At 55.1% G+C, this 23,018-nt stretch overlaps 1 protein-coding gene and 1 pseudogene across 1 annotated transcript; both read right to left on the bottom strand.

Moving 5' to 3' along the window:
* Positions 1-227: 227 nt before the first annotated feature.
* On the bottom strand, positions 228-406 carry LOC143363784 (U2 spliceosomal RNA; annotated as a pseudogene).
* An 8,005-nt stretch (positions 407-8,411) lies between these two features.
* LOC143363780 (uncharacterized) lies at positions 8,412-12,848 on the bottom strand. The gene is made up of 3 exons (XM_076804312.1): positions 12,622-12,848; positions 8,539-12,544; positions 8,412-8,465 (listed from the first exon to the last, which is right to left on the bottom strand). Exons 1-3 carry the CDS (start codon positions 12,846-12,848, stop codon positions 8,412-8,414), a joined length of 4,287 nt encoding a protein of 1,428 aa, XP_076660427.1.
* Between the last annotated feature and the right edge of the window lie 10,170 nt (positions 12,849-23,018).

Below are 23,018 nucleotides of genomic sequence, written 5' to 3' on the forward strand. Positions count from 1 at the left end.
CGTCGGCGGCTGGTCGCGCCCCGATCGCTCCTCGGCTCTGGTAATCCTTTTTAATGGTGCACACTCGGCACTTGCACACGCGCGCGATTTAGGGGAGTCGCGGCACAACCCGCAAAACTTCGCGAAACAAAAATTTTCTAGATTTTGATTGTTTCGGGGAGTCGAGAATATCTCCTCGATTCTGGAACTTGACGGGCTGTGGAAAGCAGATATTATGCTTTTAATAAGCTAATTGGGTCAATCCACACGGCACTGCAATGCGTGGCCGACCCGTGACCGAGGGGGAGCAAGCCCCGACCGCTCCGTCAAATTCCAAAAATCGAGTTAATATTCTGACTCCCCGATGGGGAGTGTATCAGGTATTAAGCTGATAAGAACAGATAAAGGCACTTTTTATTCAGGTAATGGTCCCCCGGGTTACATTGGCATCCGGGGGTAGTACAGTGTACTCGCCTTTGGCGAGGGCTTATATGGGGGTGCCCGTAGAGGCACCCCGCCACAAATAAAATTTAGTTTGTTGGTGGTGGGGTGTGCGGTGTGGGGGTGTCGGGCCCCCTGCGCGGCTAATATATATATAAGTACATAGATATAATAAATAAAACGCATCACACGCACACACATACAGACACACGTCAGTAAATAAATAAAAATCGTTCCGGCCCCGCAGGGGGGCCTGGTCAGATAGCTTAAGATTAACATTAAAATTAAAATTAAAATTGTCAACATTGTAGTGGTCCGCTGCACACCAGGAAAGTTAAAATACTTATATACTAAGGTAGATGACTAGATGACTAAAAAGAAAATAAGCAAAACAAAAAGTATAAAAAGAGAAAAGGACAGGAGAAGAAACCAATTAACTAGATGAAATAACTTAAAAGAGAATGACTAGAAAATAATATAAGTAGCAAGATAAAAGAGAAGATAGAATAGAGATGTGCAGCCGGCCACCTGCCCTCGCTAAAATATACGTAAATTTATATATATAGAATAAAAATAACAATAACAGTGTTACGTATGGAGACGTTTCTCCACGTTCATTTCGATTAGAAGTTTTAATCTCTTTTTCTGAGAACGAAAAGCGTCCCAACAGGCCCCTTGTTTAATGATTGTACTCCGGCTGGACGCAACTGGCACAAAGCATGGTTCAGTAACAGCACCGTACGATTTCCTAAATTGGAAATCTTCAAAACATCCCCTTCTGGAATGTTTTGTCAAGACAGTCTTTGATAGGAAACATCCTGGCTAACCCTTCGTTTTACCCCTATAAACAAAAGATCCAGCTGCAAACCTTAAATTCACTTGAAACGACAAATACGAGTACGCGACCGTAAAATAAAACAGATTCATTCCCCTCTCATTTTTAGGGTATATAAACCCATGAATTTTCATCCTCTTCGGTTCAGTCGAGAAGCGGTTCAGTAGAGATTCAGAAGTGATTCGGTCGCGGTATAGTAATCGTGCAGTCACGTCGCGCTACACGCGTAAGAGTCAGTTCTAGTGAGATCGGGTAAAAGTCCCTTTCGAATCAAACGTAACCTTATAGAATCCGTTAGTTCGTGTATATTCTATTTGGCTTTCAACAATCGCTCTCCGACCCCGCATTGCCAGTGCGTCAACACCGTGCATCACTAGGTAACAATTTCTCTAATTGTACACTTACCACATTCACTCGCGACACAGACAATTACACTTGTAACTATTCCAATTCAGAATAAATTGTCTTGTTTGTTAACTCGCGTAATCTACAACCCTTAATTATTGCCTAATATCCTAATCTAATAATTGAACGTTCCCACATGATACAATCTTACCGCTCGGATTGTATCAATTGAATTATATATAAGTTACGAGGCTTACTAATCCTAATTCAAATCAACAAAGATTTCAATATTAACTAATAATAGAAACCATATTCCTGGGGTAACAACCCCTCGCCGGCCTCTCGCGTTGCTCGCAGCCCTGGCTCGTAACAACAGTAAAAATAAAAATGTAATTATAATAATAACTAATGGGCGCGGTGCCTCGCGTGGCACCGCCGCCTCATTATATGTCATGCAAAGGGCCAGAGGGGCCCTGAGTCATTGTTTGGGCCTCATGCCCGTCTTCAGCCTCGTCGCGGCTGTTATTCCGGGGCGCGATTCCCTCGATGGCCGAGGGAGGTAGGTTGGGAGAAGGGGCCACTGTCACCTCTGGTGGGGGTAGAGGCGGTGCCGCGGTGGGGACACCGGGAGGAGGAGCCGCGTACTGGCGGACTCCCGACACATGCTCCACGTAGATGTCCCGGCCCCAGCGAATGGTCTCAGACACAATGAGACGGCGCATCAGACTCGCGTACCTCCTACTCACACGCAGGAGCCTGAGCACCGCCTCATTGCCCTGATCCCAGGAGCCGAGGGCCCCACAACGATCGCGTCGGTCACGACTCGGTAGCCCTGTCCTTCGAGAACGGCGCCGATAGGGAGGCATTTCGCCCTCTTCCTCTCCCTAGCGGCTTCGAAGGCTTCGATGCCGTTCTCGAAGGCCACGGTCACGTCGACGATCACGACGCTTTTCGAAGGCTCGTGCCTGACAACAATGTCAGGCCGCAGAGCCTCCAACTCGCCGGTGAGACCCTCGACCCTTTTATTGACCCTTAATGTCCCCGGCAGTCGGCAGGCTCGAGATACTCTCGAGACGATGGCATCGTGGCGCAGTTGCCAGGCGGCCGAGTGAGGCCGGCAGTGACAGATTACATGGGGTAGGGTCTCCAGAGCCTCCCCGCATCGCCGGCAACGCTTATCACCCTCGCCCCACCGCCTTGCCCCATTAAGAGGCAGGACGTTGAGGCGGGCTCGGTGAATAAAGCGCCAATCAGCGAAGCGGGTGAAACTGTCGCCGCGGAGAAAGTGATTTGATACACCACCCCGCGACGACACCCCGAAGACCTTCCCCTGATCGGGCTTTTTGCCCAAACGTTCGGCATAGAACTCTGTCACTGCCGCTCTCAAACGGTGCAACACCTGGTCCCGCACCTTCGGTGTTACAACCACCGTGCGTCCGCGTGAGCCCCGGAGTCTAATACCCAGTTCGCGCCGGGCAGCGCACCACTCCCAACGCAATTGGAGCATTTCTCCTGATCGCCGTGCCGCGTTTCGTGCTCTCGACCACAGGGTCGAGAAGTCCCCTCCGTCCCTGGCGAATTCCCCCTCCAGCGAGCCGGAGAGGTACGTCGCCAGGTCCTCATCGGTGGGTGGCCTACCGATCTTCCTGGCTACCGCCTCTCTCAGAGATTCTCTGGCCAGCCCACTGATCATCGGATCAGGCGCCGTCAGTAGACGGAACGCGTGTCCGATGACCAGAGCGTCGGCCAGGTCCGCAAGCGGAAGCAGTCCACACCCCCCCTTTTTAGGAGGGAGGTAGACTACCTCCGCGCTGGCTCTCTGAGGGAGGTTGAGCCAGGACTTGGCAAGCTTGCGAACAAGCTTGTCCACTTCTTTAAGGGGACCCTTCTCTACATGGGCTCCCCGTAGCATGAAGTCGAGGCGGGGCAATATAAATGATCTCACCGCCTCACACTTTTGCCACGGGGCGAGGAGAGAGCGATCCACGGCCCGGAGATCCCGGACAAGCTCCTCGATCGTCGCGAGCGGGGTCTGCCTGACCTGAAATCCTGTGGGGACTCCAAGGTGCTCGTATGGCGCACCTGCTGCCAGGGCTTTAACCCCTTGACCCTGCTAGCTGAAGCAAGTAGGGACTACCCGGCGAGTGCCTCTGCTGTCCTGGTGCAGTGTTGCACACTTCGCCGGGTTGAACCGAAGTCCAACCCCATTTGCCGCAGCTTCCACTGTTCGTAACAGTGTTTCCATTCCCTCCGGAGAATCGGCAGTCAACGCCAGATCGTCGGCGTAGGCCAAGACCGAATATCGTTGGCCGTGTAGCGTGTAACCCGCCGAGGTCGCGGTTACCGCCCTCAGGACCGGTTCCAGGGCGAGGTTAAACGCCACAGGGCTCAACGGGCAGCCCTGCTTGACCCCGGAGAGAATGGGGACAGGGTCGGTGAAGCCCTGTGAGGTCCGCACCCGGGTGGTGCATCCATCGTACATCCCTTCCACAATGTTGCGGAAGGGGAGGGGAACGCCGGCCTCAGCAAAGGCACGGTAGATGGTGGAATGGGGGATCGAGCCGAACGCGTTCGACAAGTCCAGCCATGCCACCACCACCTGACGCCTGCCCCTGCGAGCGTCGTTCAGGATTTCCTGCAGCGTGAAGTTGTGCTCGTAGCAACCCTCACACGGCAGGAAACCCTTCTGCTGGGGGCTGAGCCTCCCATTATGGAGGGCCCACGACACTAGACGGTCAGCCAGCACCGCCGCGAAGAGTTTGAGGGTGGTGTCGGACATGGCAAGTGGTCGCCAGTTCGACAGATCCCCCCGATCGCCCTTTTTGTGAATTAACACGGTGTTGGAGACCTTCCAGGAAGAAGGGACCGACTACAACCTGCGGCAAAGGTTGAAGAAGGCAGTCAAGACGACGCAGCTCGGATCAGCCTTCCGAAGGTCACGGTAAGTCAGACCGTCGGGTCCTGGCGCGGAGTTTGACATCCGCCGGATCCGTCGGTCTACCTCACTCACTTCAAAAGGCCGGACCAAAGCCTCGCAGCTTGCTGCTGTCGGAGCCTCTGAGGGAAAGCCAAGGGGCCCAGAGGCTTGTGGCTCACTCGCAGGTGAGTACATATCCAGGAAGTGCTGAATGACGCGGTCCCTGGCAACTTCACATTGCTCAGGGGCGCCCATGAGCACCTCCTGGACCGCACGCCTGCGGTTCTGCCGGAACAGCCTCTGGAGACGCGTAGCCTCCTTGACTTGGTCCGTTCTCCTGCCGGTCTCCAAGCCGGTACGACCGGGAGGGCGTGTCCCTGACGAGTTCGCGACACGCCCCCTCGTCCTCGCGGGGTTTGCTGGTCTTACGCCCCCGTCTCCTTCGTTCCCCGCAGGTCGGGTCCGGAATCCCCGGAAGAAGGCAGCGATTTGCGCTGCAGCTTCCTCCAGGTCTTGGGGATTGTCAGCAGCCCCAGCCAAACTGACCAGTAGCTCCCTCTCTCTTTCCAGTGCGGCTTGCTCCCTCCGTCGGGATGCGCGTTGGCGAGGATTGGGCTGGCCAGCAGGCACAGGCTGCTGCCGTCCCTGCGGTGTCTGAAGGGCCGCGGGTCCTCCAGCGACTCCCCCAGGAGCATTTGTCTGCCCCGTGGGGACCGTTATCCCCCTCGTGCTACCACCCGGGAGCGAGCTCCCAGGGTTATTGTTCCCACCCACACTACGGAAACGCGACGCGTACCCTCCCAGACGGACATTGATATCGCGGAATTCGCGGTGCCGGTCCATCCGCGCGGCGTTGGCAGGGGCCCGCTCAGTACTTACCCTCTGTTGGGTGTTGCGGCTACCTCCTGCCAATGGCCACCGGCGAGCGGCTCCGCCCCTTCGCGTGGTGACAGTGGTGGTGGGAGTGGCCCCCTCCAAGGCTCCGCTGACGTTGGGAGCCGGTGGGGCCGGTGGAGAACGCTGATCCCTCGCTGATGGTCGGAGGGGTGCGGCCGGCGTCCTCCTGTCCCCCGCTGGTGAACTGCGGGGTGTTGTCGTTCTCGGCGACGACGGCGTCACCCTCCTGGACGACTCCGGCGACGACGACGGGGATGGCGACAGCGGGGACAGGCGTCCAGATGCTCGACGCCTATGGGGAGCAACCTGCCACGGCAGTGGGGAGGGATCTTCTTCCTCCTTCCTCCCCACCTCTTCTCCCCTCTCCTCTTCGCTCCCCCGGATGGCCAGAGGGGGAGAAGAAGCTGTCCGGGCGGGACCAGGTGACCCTGCCACTTCCTCGATGGGGGGGAGGGAGAGGACTGCCGGCGTAAGCCTCGTCCTCTTCTGTATCCTCTCCATTCCCCCCGCGAGGGGCCTTGAAGTCATGATGGGCCCCCCGCTGGCAGTGGTCGTGACGGTGGTCGTGGTCAGCGTGGCCGGAGCCACGCAGGAGACCGCGCAGCAGCCCTCCGCTCCCCCCTGCTTCCCACAGATGGTCGGTGGGGGTGAGCGGGCAGGTGGGGGATCCCTCGTAGTGATGATGAGGGAAGGGCTGCTAATCGCTACGGTCATGAACTCGGGCGGGAGTGACGATGCCCGAGTCATCGACCGTAGCGTCCTCTTCTCTGGGCGGTCTCCTGGCGGTGTAGTTGTTGTGGCCACCGCTGCGCCTGCCGTGACGGCGGCATAAGATGGTGAGGCCGCCGTCCTGATCACCGAGGTAAACACCCGTGTAATGGTAGGGTGTTGGTTTGGGTTAGATGTCGTTTTGGGGGGGGGGGGCGGGGCGGGTGCCCCCCCATCTAACCCAACTGCCCTCGGTGACGTATTAGCACCGGGTTTCGGAGCCGCCTTCCTCCTGGTGGTGGTGAGGGTCATCGTCCGCTTCTTGATGTCCCCGAGCTCTATCGGCACGCTGGCTCCCCTCCTGCTCCTTGTAATCGGCCCCCTCGGGTTGGTAGGGGGGGACCTCGTCTTAGGGGAGACCGTCGACCCCCTCGTCCTTCTTGCTATGCCACCACTGGTGTTAGTGGTGGTCTTATCAGGGGTCGACTTGCGTGCCGATGAGCCCGGGCTGGCTCGTTGGACGGCTCCGGTCCCGGTCCCGGTGCGCTTGGCGGGCGCATTCCTGGTCCCTGGTGGTGTCGGTGCCAGGGCAGCCTCGTTGCTTCGCCGCGACAGGCTGCTCCTTGTTGCTGTTGTTGTTGTTGTTGTTGCTGCTGCTGGTGGGGGCGTGGTCTTCGCCCTGGAGGCGGCCAGAAGGGGCGGCGGCGTCAGTGACTTGCGAAGGGGAGCCACTAGTGCCGCCGCAACCTTCGGCCTGGCCCCCAGGGACGCCGATGGTGGTGGTGGCGTGATGGATAGCCTGGGGGTAGGTCGTGGGACCGCCCCGATCGTCCTCGTCCTCGCTGCCAGCGTCATCCTCGTAATCTTCCCCGCTGTCGTCCCCGTCGCAGTTGCAGATGTGCCAAGAGGCAATTTGCGCTGCAGTGTCAGCGTGCGGGTCGTCGCCGAAGCCGTCGTCGTCGTAGTGGTGACCACACAGGATCGAGCCTGTTTTCCGCGAATCACGCTTGAGGGTTTTCGCCCGCGCGAGTCTCGATAACAGACGCTGTTTGTCGGTGTTCTAGCGCGTGTTGCGGGGCACTCTATGATTGGCAGTCGCGCGGTTGAGCTCGGTGAGGCATTATGGCGTCCGCACGCGCCAATCTCAAACATGCCGCCCGCCTCGACTTGTCGAATGTCCGAACATGCAAACGGTCGTGATTTCAAGTGAACTAAAGTGCTAGTGAATAACAGTGACTTTCACGCAGTAATTTCGGGCTATGGTTTACAACTCTGCACGCTATTTATCTGAGGTTACTACCGTCGTTATGAGCAATGTGAATGCTTGGATTTCCTGCGAGGTGGTTGGAGTGGGGGGCCACGTCGGCTGGCTTGGTGAATGCCTCGCGCGTGCGCTCAACGAGTTTACGCGTACTACGCAGTTGTAGTCGATCGTCGCGAGTGAATGAATTGCGGTGCAACACGTGAATCGACGCGGTCATCGATCGTTCTCGTTAATCGGTAGAACGATCAGTTTGTGGATCGGTCTTACGAATTCGGACGCCGAGGTGACCACGGTGACTACCCGAGTTTTCCCGTCGCCTCCAGGATGCACTTTCTTCACTCGCGCGAGCGGCCATCGAGCGGGTGGCGTTGATTCGTCGCTGAGGATGCACAGGCTGCTCGGCGTGAGGTTTTCCTGTGGTCGGCGCCATTTTGACCGTGTGGTGAGTCCGTGCAGGTACACCTTTCGCCATCGCACCCAGAATTGATCCCTCATTTGGTTGACCAGCTGCCATCGAGTAAGCCGGTTGACGTTCTTGTCCAGCAGCGACGGTTCCGGCAACGCGTTCAACGGGGAGCCTACAAGAAAATGCCCTGGAGTCAATGCTGTTAAATCAGACGGGTCATCGGAGAGAGCAGCCAGCGGCCTTCAATTCAGGCAAGCTTCGACTTGTGCGAGGAGTGTGGACATCTCCTCGAATGTGAGTCGTGTTTCTCCTATCGTCCTTCTCAGATGGTGCTTGGTGGACTTGACGGCTGCCTCCCAGAGTCCACCGAAGTGGGGCGCTGCTGGTGGGTTGAAATGCCACTGTGTGCATAGGTTGCTCAGGTTTTCCCTCAAGCATCTGTTTTCAGGGCTGCTGGCGGTGAATAGGCGACGCAGCTCCCGGTCTGCCCCCAGGAAGTTCGTCCCACAGTCGCTGTACAGGTGCGCACAGAGACCTCGGCGGGATATGAAGCGCCGGAAAGCAGCCAGGAAAGCCTCTGACGTGTAACTGCAGACCGCCTCGAGATGGACGGCCTTGGTCACCATGCAGATGAAGACTGCGAAGAAGGCCTTGGTTGCTCTGTGACCACGCCCTGGAGAAGTCCGCAGCCAAATCGGGCCCGCATAGTCCACTCCGGTGGAATGGAATGGGCGAGCTGGAGTAACGCGGTGCTCTGGCAGTTGGCCCATCATCTGCCTGCCTGTTTCCGCCCGCCATCTCAGACACGTTACGCATTTGAGGATCGCTGATTTGACTCTTGATCGTCCCCTCGGTATCCAGAACCTCTGGCGTATAGCTCCCAGCGTTGCTTGCACTCCGCCATGCAGTGTCTTGAGATGGCTGTGAACAATGCAAAGTTGGGTAAAGGTGGATTCAGGAGGCAGGATAATTGGATGGGCTTCGTCAGGATTGAGACGCGCCTTGCTCAGCCGACCCCCAACTCTGAGAATGTTGGCGCTGTCGATCTCCGCTGCTAGAGGTGAGAGCACGCTCCTTGAGGGAACGCATGCGCCTGATTTTAAAAGCCTCCTTTCTTCCTTAAAGTGGGTCTGCTGCACTTGTCGGATCCAGCATTTCTCGGCCTCATTGATTTCCTCCACCGAAAGGACTGAGGAGTCACCATGGGTGGCGGCGATATTGCTGTTCGAGACTGAAGAGAGCTTGCGTCGTTTGAGAAGCCATCGTCGACACCAAGCAGTGACCCTTAGCAGCCTGGTATAGGATGAGAACCGCATCAAGGTGTCGTTGTCCTCGATTCCCCTTTTGGCCTTGTGTGTTACCGCAACTAGTTTTTTTCTTTCTTCTGGCAGGTGGTCAGGAATTTCTGCTTGGGCCTCCGTGAGCTGCTCGCTGTTTCGCAGGAAGTTCGGGCCGTTCCACCACAATGTCAGCTGCAACAACTCCGACGGTGTGAGGCCTCGAGAGGCAGAGTCAGCAGGATTTTCAACCCCGGCTACATGATGCCATTGTGCCTCGGGAACTCGACGCTGAATGTCTGCCACTCTGTTTGCGACATAGGTTTTCCACCTGCTTGGATGTGCTCGTAACCACCCCAGAGCGACCGTCGAGTCTGACCACAAGTGTATCGGTGTGCTTGTGTATGCTAGTGTCGCAGTGGTTTTCTCTGCTAGTCGAGCGAGGAGATGTGCTGCGCAGAGTTCCAAGCGAGGTAACGAGACCTGCTTTAGTGGTGCGACCTTGCTCTTAGCAGTGACAAGTGCGACTTCCCAGTGTCCGTCCTCGCTCTTCGTCCTCAAGTAGATGACAGCTGCGTAGGCTCGCTCGGAGGCGTCTGCGAAGCCATGTATTTCCCTCAGAGTGGGATGTGGATAGTGAGACAAGGGCCGATGTACCCTCACTCTTTCGAGCAGCTTCAGTTCGGCGCAGAAAAGTGCCCAGTCTTCAGCCATGGATGCAGGAAGTGGGTCGTCCCAGTCCAGACCCAGCAGCCAAGTCGATTGAATGGCTATTTTCGCCCGTACGATGACTGGTGCTAGCCATCCCAGTGGGTCGAACAACTGTGCGGTTTTCGAAACAATGCTGCGCTTGGTAGGCGATTCAGCAGCGACCTCAGCGAGGGAGTATCGAAAGTTGTCCTCTAGTGGTGACCAGTGGAGGCGTAACGCCGTGTGAATGCAGTCAGACCAGGTTTTCTGCTCCTCTAGCTGGTTGTGGTGCAGAGAGGACTGAGTGGTTGTGCTCTCGGAGTGACCTGCGAACACTTGAGTGCATCGTGATGTGTCCTGGGGCAAATCGACCACGTTGGACGCCCACTTTTGGAGCGGGAAGCCGCCCGCCATGCACAGCTGCTGAAGTTGATTGGCGGTTTCCATCAGCTCTTCCACTGTGTCGGCTCCAGTGAGGATGTCATCGACGTAGGTGTCCCTCTTGATGGCTATTGCTCCGTTGGGGTACTGCAAGCCCTCATCCTCTGCTAGTTGGCGCAGTGTTCGCACAGCTAGATATGGGGCACATGAAAGACCATACGTCACAGTGTTTAGCCGGTACTCACGAACCGTTTCGCTCTCCTCCCGTCTCCAGAGGATTCGTTGGACGTCTCGATCCTCTGGATGGATTAATATCTGCCGGTACATCTTGGTGACGTCGGCTGTCACCACATACTGGTGTTTGCGCCACCTCAGAATGACGTCAGCGAGTGGTGGCAACAAATTTGGACCCGCATGGAGGGCATCGTTCAGAGAACATTGCGAGGGCTCGGACCAGGACCCGTTGAAGACGACTCTCAACTTCGTGGTGGAGCTGCTGGGCCTCAAGACTCCGTGGTGTGGCAGGTAGTGGCATTGGTATCCTTTCCCTGTCTCTTCGGTTAGTGACATATGACCAAGCTCGCTGTACTGCTTCAGAAAGTCGTCATATTGCTCCTTGAACCCTTTGTCCTTTCGGAACTGCAGCTCCATTCTCCTGAGTGAGTGCCACGCTGCTGTCCGGGAGCCTGTAGTGACTTTCACGTTAGCTTTAAAGGGCAGTCTCACCTGATAGCGACCTTCTGGAGTGCGTGAGTGAGAGGTTTTGAAGTGCTGTTCACACTCTTCTTCCTCAGCTGTCCACGCCGAAGCCGTGTCTTGGACGTCCTCCTGTTCCCAAAACCGCCGCACGAGTGAGCTCAGACTGTCCCCGATGCTTGTCTGATGCACCTGGGCATGAACCGGACTGGACGCCGAGCCTGTCATCCCGGTGACGATCCATCCGAACATGGTAAGCTGAGCCACCGGCTGATTCGGAGCTCCTCTTCTCATGCCCTCTCTTATTATTGCAGGGTAGACGTCTGCCCCGAGCAGGACTTCAATGGGTGCTCTGCTCTCTGGTACTGGGTCGGCAAGCTGCAAACCTCTCAGGTGCGCCCAGTCTGGTTTCGCCGTGGTCCTGGTATGAGAGTACGTTGAGAGCTTGGCAAGGATCACCGCTGAGACTGTGATGGTGTCCTCTGTCTGGCAGGCGGAGACGTTCAGCGTGACTCTGCCCCGGCTCCTTGCAAGCTGCTGCCCTCCGACTCCGTACAGGTCCACCTTTGCTTCTGCCCGAGGTAATTGTAGCCTCTGTGCTAGCCCTTCGTTTATCATCGTGATCTCGGAGCCAGAATCGATGAGCGCTCTCGCTACTTGCTGACGGCCGAAGCGATCTGTAACATTGACCAATGCTGTAGCTAACATTACCTCACCGTCTTTGTTGCAGCAGCTCTGCGCATGGTGGATAGCCCTTCCGGCAGTGGAGACGCCCTTGTATGCATCGTGGAGTGTCGTGTGATGACGTTCGCCGCAGGTGTAGCAACCTTTCTTCGATGGACAGCTCTCCGTGATGTGCTTGCCGAGACAGTTTCTGCACAGCTGATGTTTCTCGACTGTTGATTTCCGCTCCTCCGCAGAACTCTCTTTGTATGATGAGCAATGCATGAGATAATGATCCTTTGCACAGATCACGCATACAATTTGTTGCCCTTTCCTTGCATGGTTGACGCGGGCCATGCTTGCTGCTGGTTTCGCTTTGCTGGCACCTTGGCTTGCTTGGAATTTGCTTGGTCTGGAATGGCTGGAACCTGAGGACGCTGAGCTCGGAGATGCCTGCATCATCTGGAGCCGCTTTATCATGAAGACCTTCAGGGTTGCACAGGAAGGAGGCTCGCTGCTGACCGTAACGCTCTCCTCCCATTTCTCTCTGGTTGTGGGGTCAAACAAATTCACAATAGAGTGAACGAACCAATCTGCGGTTTGATCCACAGGTCTGCCTAGTCCGTCCAGGGTGTTGATGACGGTGGATACTCCTTTCTGGATCTGAGTCATTTCTCGCACCGTGCTTTCTCTCATCCGTGGCAGCGCTGCCAACTTGTCAAGGCAGGATCGGACGAGAATGCGCTTGTTCTCAAAATGCTCCAGAAGGATATCCCACGCCTTTCTGTAATTTCCGTTCGTGGTCGGAAGGTCCTTGACGAGATCGGCTGCTTGATCCCGAAGGGCGCCCTTCAGGTAATGGAGCTTCTCGACGTCGCTCATTCCTTTTTTCTGGTCGATCATCGAGACGAATCGGTCTTTAAACGACGGCCATTCGACGTATTCTCCGTTGAATTGCGGCAACGGCATCCGTGGGAGAGAAGATGACCCGGACTTCGAATCTTCCTCGTCTGGATTTGGCTCGGGCGCCCTTTCGCTGCTCTTTCTGAGTTGATTCGCGAGCTCGCGCAGCCGGTTTTTTGTATGAGGTAGGTTTCTTCTACCGATTCGGCCATGCCTGACTTTTCATATTCGCTGTCCTTGGTTGCAGCTTTGTGTCCGTACATTAGCACGTCATGATTTTGCTGAAACTTTACCCAGTAATCCTCAAGCAGTTCCAGCCTGGTCTCAACGTCGCTGATGGTGATCTTTGTTTGCGCGACGGATTTCCTGAAGTTGTCCATGAGGCGAGCAATCTTCCCTCCGACGGTTTTCTGCTTGTGGAGCAGGTCGTTTGCTGAGAGCTCCATTTTAGGTGCGGCTGATTTGCTTGATGGAATTCACTCACGGAGGCACTGGACTCACCCCTTACTCGATGTGATATTGCAAATCCTGGAGAGGTATCGGCCAGACACGTGGGAAGTATCCGGCTCGAAGGACCAGAAATGTTTCGTATCTTTCCCTGCTTGGAAAGGTTCGCGGGAAACTAAGAAGAATGCAACTAAACTCGCGAGGAAAATTAAAGGATTGTGAATGAGTGTGTATTTGGAATGATATGAAAGTATGCTGAGTGAAAGTGGAGAAAGCGGACTGTATCAATGAATTGAATGGAAGGCAGATTTGCAATAAATTAACTGTATTTTCTCACTGTAAAGTTTCAGTTTGTCTCAACGGTTGAAGAAATATAATAAACGACTGATAAGCACTGATTTCGAATTTTGTTTCTTATTGCGAAAACTAGTACATTGTCGATACTCAGTTACGAGTAATTTAACTTGCAAAAAACCAAAAATTAAAGCGATCCCAAAATAATTGAATGTATCCCACCGCTGTCACCAGTTTTGTTACGAGCCAGTGCTGCGAGCAACGCGAGAGGCCGGCGAGGGGTTGTTACCCCAGGAATATGGTTTCAATTTGTTAGTTAGGTACGCGGACGCACCCAGTGCGAAATCGGGGAGCCGCTAGGTCAGTTGACGTCGAGGACGCACCTGATGCGAAATCAGGGAGCCTCTAGGAGGTTGGAGTCAAACGCAGACGCACCCGATGCGAGACCGGGGAGCTACTAGGAGGATGAAACTTCGTGAACGCACCCAGTGCGTTATCGGGGAGTCACTAGGAGAGACACGCGGCGAACCCGATTTAAAATGAAAGTGGATAACACGCAGACACACCTGATGCGAGACCAGGGAGCTGCTAGGATACGGAAGAACCCAATGCGAAATCGGGGATCCGCTAGGATGGTATAATTTTCGTAGACGCACCCAATGCGAAACCGGGGAGCCACTAGGTTGGAGAAATCTTCGTTGAATTGAATCTAAGATTAGTAAGCCTCGTAACTTATATATAATTTAATTGATACAATCCGAGCGGTAAGATTGTATCATGTGGGAACGTTCAATTATTAGATTAGGATATCAGGCAATAATTAAAGGTTGTAGATTACGCGAGTTAACAAACAAGACAAATATATTCTGATTTGGAATAGTTACAAGTGTGATTGTTTGTGTCGCGAGTGGATGTAGTAAGTGTACAATTATAGAAATTGTTACCTACGATGCACGGTGTTGACGCACTGGCAATGCAGGGTCAGAGAGCAATTATTGAATGCCAAATAGAATACACGAACTAACGGAATCTATAAGGTTACGTTTGATCCGAAAGGGACTTTAACCCGATCTCACTAGAATTGACTCTTATGCGCGTAACGCGACGTTACCGAATCACTTCTGAAACTCGACTGAACCAAAGAGGATGAAAATGAACGGGTTTATATACCTTGAAAATGAAAGGGGTACTCTGTTTAAGATTTAATGTCACGTAGGGTCACAGTCACATTTTTTGTCATTTCTAATGAAAAGCAGGCCTCAGTTAGATTTTCGTTAAAAGGGGTTAATAAAGGTTATCCGGGCTATTTCCTATCAGAATATTAATTAACGGATGCCAGAAGGGAGTGTCTAGAGATTTTGATATAAAGAAGGCATACAGTATCTTGTGTTAATAAAAGGGAGCCTGTTGGGACGCTTTTCGTTCTCAGAAAAAGAGATTAGAATTTCTAGTCGAAATGAATATGGCGAACGTCTTCATACGTAACAGAGGAAAGAACAGGAGAAAAAAAAACAATAGACCAGATAAAACAACTTAAAAGAGAATGACTAGAACGTAATGTAAATAAGAAAATAAAAGAGAAGATAGAATAGAGGCGTGCAGCGAGCCATTTGCCCTCGCTAAAATGTATATAAATATAGAAATAAAGATGTAAAAAATGTATAACATGTGGAAAATAAAAATGTAGATATAAATATAGTTATAATATACTATAGTATAATATAATAAAAACTAGTGGGCGCGGTGCCTCGTGTGGCATCGCCGCCGCGCTACGCGTCATACGTGGGGCCGGTAGGGCCCTGTGTCAGTACAAGGGCCTCATGCCCGTCTTCAGTCTCGTCGCGGCTGTCATTCCGGGGCGCGATTTCCTCGTTGGCCGAGGGAGGTAGGTTGAGAGGAGGGGCCACTGTCACCTCTGGTGGGGGTAGGGGCGGTGCTGCGGTGGGGACACCGGGAGGAGGAGCCGCGTACTGGCGGACCCCCGACACATGCTCCACGTAGATGTCCCGGCCCCAGCGAATGGTCTCAGACACAATGAAACGGCGCATCAGACTCGCGTACCTCCTACTCACACGCAGGAGCCTGAGCACCGCCTCATTGGCCTGATCCCAGGAGCCGAGAGCCCCAATAACGATCGCGTCGGTCACGACTCGGTAGCCCTGTCCTTCGAGAACGGCGCCGATAGGGAGGCATTTCGCCCTCTTCCTCTCCCTAGCGGCTTCGAAGGCTTCGATGCCGTTCTCGAAGGCCACGGTCACGTCGACGATCACGACGCTTTTCGAAGGCTCGTGCCTGACAACAATGTCAGGGCGCAGAGCCTCCAACTCGCCGGTGAGACCCTCGACCCTTTTATTGACCCTTAATGTCCCCGGCAGTCGGCAGGCTCGAGATACTCTCGAGACGATGGCATCGTGGCGCAGTTGCCAGGCGGCCGAGTGAGGCCGGCAGTGACAGATTACGTGGGGTAGGGTCTCCAGGGCCTCCCCGCATCGCCGGCAACGCTTATCACCCTCGCCCCACCGCCTTGCCCCATTAAGAGGCAAGACGTTGAGGCGAGCTCGGTGGGTAAAGCGCCAATCAGCGAAGCGGGTGAAACTGCCGCCGCGGAGAAAGTGATTTGATACACCACCCCGCGACGACACCCCGAAGACCTTCCCCTGATCGGGCTTTTTGCCCAGGCGATCGGCATAGAACTCTGTCACTGCCGCTCTCAAACGATGCAACTCCTGATCCCGCACCTTCAGTGTTACAACCACCGTGCGCCCGCGTGAGCCCCGGAGTCTAAGACCCAATTCGCGCCGGGCAGCGCACCACTCCCAACGCAATTGGAGCATTTCTCCTGATCGCCGTGCCGCGTTTCGTGCCCTCGACCACAGAGTCGAGAAGTCCCCTCCGTCCCTGGCGAATTCCCCCTCCAGCGAGCCGGAGAGGTACGTCGCCAGGTCCTGATCGGTGGGTGGCCTACCGATCTTCCTGGCTACCGCCTCGCTCAGAGATTCTCTGGCCAGCCCACCGATCATCGGGTCCGATGCCGTCAATAGACGGAATGCGTGCCCAATGACCAGTGCGTCGGCCAGGTCCGCAAGCGGAAGCAGTCCACATCCCCCCTTTTTGGGAGGGAGGTAGACTACCTCCGCGCTGGCTCTCTGAGGGAGGTTGAGCCAGGACTTGGCAAGCTTGCGAACAAGCTTGTCCACTTCTTTAAGGGGACCCTTCTCTACATGGGCTCCCCGTAGCATGAAGTCGAGGCGGGGCAATATAAATGATCTCACCGCCTCACACTTTTGCCACGGGGCGAGGAGAGAGCGATCCACGGCCCGGAGATCCCGGACAAGCTCCTCGATCGTCGCGAGCGGGGTCTGCCTGACCTGAAATCCTGTGGGAACTCCAAGGTGCTCGTATGGCGCACCTGCTGCCAGGGCTTTAACCCCTTGACCCTGCAAGCTGAAGCAAGTAGGGTGTACCCGGCGAGTGCCTCTGCTGTCCTGATGCAGTGTTGCACACTTCGCCGGGTTGAACCGAAGTCCAATCCCACTTGCCGCAGCTTCCACTGTTCGCAACAGTGTTTCCACTCCCTCCGGAGAATCGGCAGTCAACGCCAGATCGTCGGCGTAGGCCAAAACCGAATATCGTTGGCCGTGTAGCGTGTAACCCGCCGAGGTCGCGGTTACCGCCCTCAGGACCGGTTCCAGGGCGAGGTTAAACGCCACAGGGCTCAACGGACAGCCCTGCTTGACTCCGGAGAGAATGGGGACAGGGTCGGTGAAGCCCTGTGAGGTTCGCACCCGGGTGGTGCATCCGTCATACATCCCTTCCACAATATTGCGGAAGGGGAGGGGAACGCCGGCCTCAGCGAAGGCGCGGTAGATGGTAGAGTGGGGGATCGAGCCGAACGCATTCGACAAGTCCAGCTACGCCACCATCATCTGACGCCTGCCCCTGCGAGCTTCGTTCAGGATTTCCTGCAGCGCGAAGTTATGCTCGTAGCAGCCCTCGCACGGCAGGAAACCCTTCTGCTGGGGGCTAAGCCTCCCATTGTGGAGGGCCCACGACACAAAACGGTCGGCCAGCACCGCCGCGAAAAGTTTAGGGGTAGTGTCGGACATGGCAAGTGGTCGCCAGTTCGACAGGTCCCCCCGATCGCCCTTTTTGTGAATTAACACAGTGTTGGAGACCTTCCAGGAAGAAGGGACCGACTCCAACCTACGGCAGAGGTTGAAAAAGGCAGTCAAGACGACGCAGCTCGGGTCGGCCTTCCGAAGGTCACGGTAAGTCAGACCGTCGGGTCCTGGCGCGGAGTTTGACATCCGCCGGATCCGTCTGTCTACCTCACTCACTTCAAAAGGCCGGACCAAAGCCTCGCCGCTTGCTGCTGTCGGAGCCTCTGAGGGAAAGCCAAGGGGCCCAGAGGCTTGTGGCTCACTCGCAGGTGAGTACATATCCAGGAAGTGCTGCATGACGCGGTCCCTGGCAACTTCACATTGCTCAGGGGCGCCCATGAGCACCTCCTGGACCGCACGCCTGCGGTTCTGCCGGAACAGCCTCTGGATACGCGTAGCCTCCTTGACTTGGTCCGTTCTCCTATCGGTCTCCAAGCCGGTACGACCGGGAGGGCGTGTCCTTGACGAGTTCGCGACACGCCCCCTCGTCCTCGCGGGGTTTGCTGGTCTTACGCCCCCGTCTCCTCCGTTCCCCGCAGGTCGGGTCCGGAATCCCTGGAAGAAGGCAGCGATTTGCGCTGCAGCTTCCTCCAGGTCTTGTGGATTGTCAGCAGCCCCAGCCAAACTGACCAGTAGCTCCCTCTCTCTCTCCAGTGCGGCTTGCTCCCTCCGTCGGGATGCGCGCTGGCGAGGATTGGGCTGGCCAGCAGGCACAGGCTGCTGCCGTCCCTGCTGTGTCTGGAGCATTAGTCTGCCCCGTGGGGACCGTTATCCCCCTCGTGCTACCACCCGGGAGCGAGCTCCCAGGGTTATTATTATTAATCCCACCCACTGATCGAAAACGCGACGCGAACCCACCCAAGCGGACATTCATGTCGCGGAATTCGCGGTGCCGGTCCATCCGCGCGGCGTTGGCAGGGGCCCGCTCAGCACTTACCCTCTGTTGGGTGTTGCGGCTACCTCCTGCCAATGGCCACCGGCGAGCGGTTCCGCCCCTTCGCGTGGTGACGGTGGTGGTGGGAGTGGCCTCCTCCAAGCCTCCGCTGACGTCGGGAGCTGGTGGGGCCGGTGGAGAACGCTGGTCCCTCGCTGTTGGTCGCAGGGGTGCGGCCGGCGTCCTCCTGTCCCCCGCTGGTGAACTGCGGGGAGTTGTCCTCGACGGCGACGGCGTCCTCCTCTGGGACGACCTCGGCGATGACGACGGGGATGTTGGCAACGGGGACAGGCGCCCAGATGATCGGCGCCTGTCGGCAACAACCTGCCACGGCAGTGGGGAGGGATCTTCTTCCTCCTTCCTCCCCACCTCTTCTCCCCTCTCCTCTTCGTTCCCCCGGATGGCCGGAGGGGGAGAAGGGACTGTCCTGGCGGGACCAGGCGACCCTGCCACTTCCTCGATGGGGGGGAGGGAGAGGATTGCCGGCGTAAGCCTCGTCCTCTTCTGTATCCTCTCCACTCCCCCCGCGAGGAGCCTCGAAGTCATGATGGGCCCACCGCTGGCAGTGGTCGTGACGGTGGTCGTGGTCAGCGTGGCCGGAGCCACGCAGGAGACCGCGCAGCAGCCCTCCGCACCCCCTGCTTCCCACAGATGGTCGGTGGGGGTGAGCGGGCAGGGGTGGATCCCTCGTAGCAATGATGAGGGAAGGGCTGCTAATCGCTGCGGTCATGAACTCGGGCGGGAGTGACGATGCCCGAGTCATCGACCGTAGCGTCCTCTTCTCTGGGCGGTCTCCTGGCGGTGTTGTTGTTGTGACCACCGCTGCGCCCGCCGTGACGGCGGCATAAGATGGTGAGGCCGCCGTCCTGATCACCGAGGTAAACACCCGTGTGGTGGTGGGGTGTTGGTTTGGGTTAGATGTCGTTGTGGGGGGGGCGGGGCGGGTGCCCCCCATCTAACCCAACCGCCCTCGGTGACGTATTAGCACCGGGTTTCGGAGCCGCCTTCCTCCTGGTGGTGGTGAGGGTCATCGTCCGCTTCTTGATGTCCCCGAGCTCTATCGGCACGCTGGCTCCCCTCCTGCTCCTTGTAATCGGCCCCCTCGGGCTGGTAGGGGGGGACCTCGTCTTAGGGGAGACAGTCGACCCCCTCGTCCTCCTTGCCACGCCACCAGTAGTGTTGGTGGCGTGCTTATCGGGGGTCGACTTGCGTGTCGATGGGCCCGGGCTGGTTCGCCGGACGGCTCCGGTCCCGGTCGTAGTGCGCTTGGCGGGCGCATTCCTGGTCCCTGGTGGTGTCGGTGCCAGGGCAGCCTCGTTGCTTCGCCGCGACAGGCTGCTCCTTGTTGCTGTTGTTTTTGTTGTTGCTGTTGCTGCTGCTGGTGGGGGCGTGGTCTTCGCCCTGGAGGCGGCCAGGAGGGGCGGCGGCGTCAGTGACTTCCGAAGAGGGGCCACTAGTGCCGCCGCTCCCTTCGGCCTGGCCCCCAGGGACGCCAGTGGTGGTGGTGGCGTGGTTGATAGCCTGGGGGTAGGTCGTGGGACCGCCCCGATCGTCCTCGTCCTCGCTACCAGCTTCGTCCTCGTAGACGTCCCCGCTGTCGTCCCCGTCGCAGCTGCAGACGTGCCGAAGGGCAGTTTGCGCTGCAGCGTCAGTGTGCGAGTCGTCGCCGAGGCCGTCGTCGTCGTGGTGGTGACCACACTGGTGGTCGGTGTGGTCGCGGGGCCTGAAGATGGTGGTACGGCCCCGCCGGAGGTGTTGATCTCCTGGGCCGTCGCCGCCTGCCGCTGGCCACTCGCAGTCGTCGTCGTTGCTGTCGTCGTCGTCGTTGCTGTCGTCATCGTTGTTGTCGTCGTCGTCGTCGTTGTCGTGGCCGTTGTCGTTATAGCGACCCCTCCAGCTCCCGCGTCAGCGGTGAACCTTAAAATTGACTCGGGCCTCCCTCGGCCCGAGGAATTAGTGCCAGTCGCAGAGGAGGAGGACCGGGCACCGGTTGTCCGGTTGCTGGCAGAACCGGTAGTTGTTCTGCCGGTCCCACCCCGACCTGGCCCACCCGAACTCGCGTGTGCAGCGGCGTGGTGAGTCTTCACGGCTTTTAGGGCATATCTGCCCGTGCCAGGCTCAACACACTCGCCGCACCGGTGGACAATAGTGTGTCCGGGGTGGTACTTTTTGGCATGCTTTGCCAGGTCGGAATGGGACTTATACGCCCCACCGAGCTTCATGCCCGGTTTGCCGTAGCATTCCGGGCATCGGAATTCCTCCGGGAACGGGAAGTCAATATAAATTATAATGGGGCTGCTGCTTTGCCCTGCCATTATTGATCAGCCTGTACAGGGGTTGACTACGAGCGGAAAATAGGGAGTAACAGAAGAAAAAGAAAAAAATAAAGAAAGTATTTCGAATAGATATTGTAGTACCAGGTAAACTTATTAACGTTACAAATAAATAAAATGAAATGTGTGTATAAAAGTAGGTGCAGTGTATAATCAGTAAGTAAATAAATAAATAAATAAATAAGTAAAACCCAGGTACGTGTGTTAAGTTAGTAAAAGCTCTGTCAAGTGTAGATTAATGTAAAAATAGATAGGTAAAATAGAGTAAAATCAGAGCAGAGTGGCGTTGAGTAAATAAAATGTAAAATGTAGAACTCAAATATGTATAGAATCACTAAAATCAATATATAAAGTTGACTAGATTGGTAGGATTAGTTAAAAGAATAAAATGTGGTAATAATGATAGTAATTGTCGAAATTAGCAGAGTAAAAGGATAAAAAAGAGTGAAGGAAATCACAGCGGTATAACTGTAAGGTAGGTAAAATAAAAATTAAATAAATAAATAAGTAAATAAGTAAATAAATAAATAAGTAAATAAGTAAATAGATAAAAGATAGGTTAAAAATAAATGTTGTATATCACAGGATAAAAATATAGTAATATAGGAACGAATTGTGACTAGAGTACGGTGTAGTAAGTTGGAATAATATAAAATAAAGTAAAATAGAATGTACAGATCAGGTAAGTGAAGTTAATTAGTGTTAAAATGAGTAAATAGCGAAAAAGAGTGATATGTGGCACTGTGTAAAATTATAATAAGACTAAGTCAGGTAAGTATAATAGGTACAGTAGGATATAGATAAAGTCAACGAATCAATAAATAAGTAAGTAGGTAAATGGGAAAAAAGTAGGTAAAATCAGTAAAATAAAATAAATAGGTAAATAAATAAAATATAATAAGATCAGTCAACTAAATATACTAATTGGAGTAAGGCAAAGTAAGTGGCCGAAACAGGAAAGTGAAAAATTAAAGAGATAGAACGAGAGAAGTATGAACCGGGTAAAGATAGAAAGAGAGCGGATGACAGATGGAGGTTAGAAAGGGAGAGAAGATAACAGCGATAGTAGGACTCTACCTTGGACAGAGTAGAGCCTGTCCAAGGGGGACACCTAGCGGGCTGTCGAGAAACTCTTTCGAGTTTCTCGTGCAAGGAACCACCGCTAGAGGGCTGCACCGATACTTGGCGGTACTCAGAAAATTTCCTTAGCACGGGGCTAAGGAATATCTGAGGCCTACACGGATCGGTGACTGATAGGAAATCGGAGCCGAATTAATTTAATCGAACGAGTCCGATTAAACAATTCGGCTGGTCTTGGCTCAGGTTCGATATTCCTGGCTTATTCCGAAACGGAGTACAATTTCGACGAAGCGAGAAACGCTCCGACGTGCCGGTATTCAACAAGATGTTAAATATTAGTTTATTAAACTGTCGGCACAGGCTTGCGCCCCAATTTCGCAATAAATAAAATCTAGAAACTCGGGAACCGTATTAAACAACCAGCGAGCTGATTGTTTAAACAGCCGTCGAGTTAATTGATTAATTTAATTGCGAAATTTGTCGAATCGTTTCCACCTGTCACCTATGCAATCCGGATCGAAATCTCCAGAAATTTCGTTCCGAGCGACCGGGAAGGAGCCGTTAATTGTTTGTGTTTCGCCCTGATCGACGGTTAGCACAGGTGCCAATCGTCGGCAGAACAAAGACACACAACAACGAACGGAAAGGGGAGGTCAACGGGGTTTACCGTGTATTTGAAAACGGGCACTTGGACAAGAAGAGTCCACATGACACCGTTACAAGTACACGGGGGAATAGACAGAAATTAAAGAGATACAGAGAGAGGGTTTCGACCACTTACCCCGCTCGGGTTCCCCGGACAGGTGTCGTAATTCCCGGAGGTCCGGCTTCGGTGGAGGCGCTTGATCGTCGGTGGTCCTCCTCGTCGGCGGCTGGTCGCGCCCCGATCGCTCCTCGGCTCCTCTGGAGTAATCCTTTTAAACGAGTGCACTTAGCACTCCACTCGCGTTTTGGGGTCGCGGTACCCGCCGAATTTGATCTTAGCCATGAGGCCGAGAAGCGATCCCTAACCCTTTTTTTTTTTTTTTTATCGTGAGGAAATGTTTTATACATACCCCGACTCCCTGGGGGAAGCCGGGGTTATGTGGGATTCTCCCCGGGGGGCGAGCCCCCGGAGACTACCCACTAAAACCTCACGCCCACCTAAGCTACATGGGAGGTGCCTGGATCACGCGAGTACTCAACAGGACACCTCCCAGCTAATACATGCCACCCCGGGGGAGGGGGTTAGCCTCCCCCACTGCCTACGCTATAAGACCTCGGGCGGAGGGACCCGCCCGGTGTCCCCATCCCTGGAGCCTTCGGATTGGGCTTCCCGAGCCCCAGCTCGGTCCACCCACAGCTCCCGGAGTCCTCGTGCCCCGCTCG

This window comes from Halictus rubicundus, unplaced genomic scaffold (genome assembly GCF_050948215.1).
Source record: "Halictus rubicundus isolate RS-2024b unplaced genomic scaffold, iyHalRubi1_principal scaffold0121, whole genome shotgun sequence".
NCBI classification, from domain to species: domain Eukaryota; kingdom Metazoa; phylum Arthropoda; class Insecta; order Hymenoptera; family Halictidae; genus Halictus; species Halictus rubicundus.

Bases quoted from the DNA above. Each gene is read 5' to 3' on its own strand.
- LOC143363780 (XM_076804312.1), bottom strand. From the start codon at position 12,848: ATGGAGCTCTCAGCAAACGACCTGCTCCACAAGCAGAAAACCGTCGGA. The intron at 12,545-12,621 runs GTCAGGCATGGC...GAATCAACTCAG, and splicing joins AAGGACAGCGAATATGAAAA to AAAGAGCAGCGAAAGGGCGC. The intron at 8,466-8,538 runs GTTACTCCAGCT...GGACTTCTCCAG, and splicing joins GCCAACTGCCAGAGCACCGC to GGCGTGGTCACAGAGCAACC.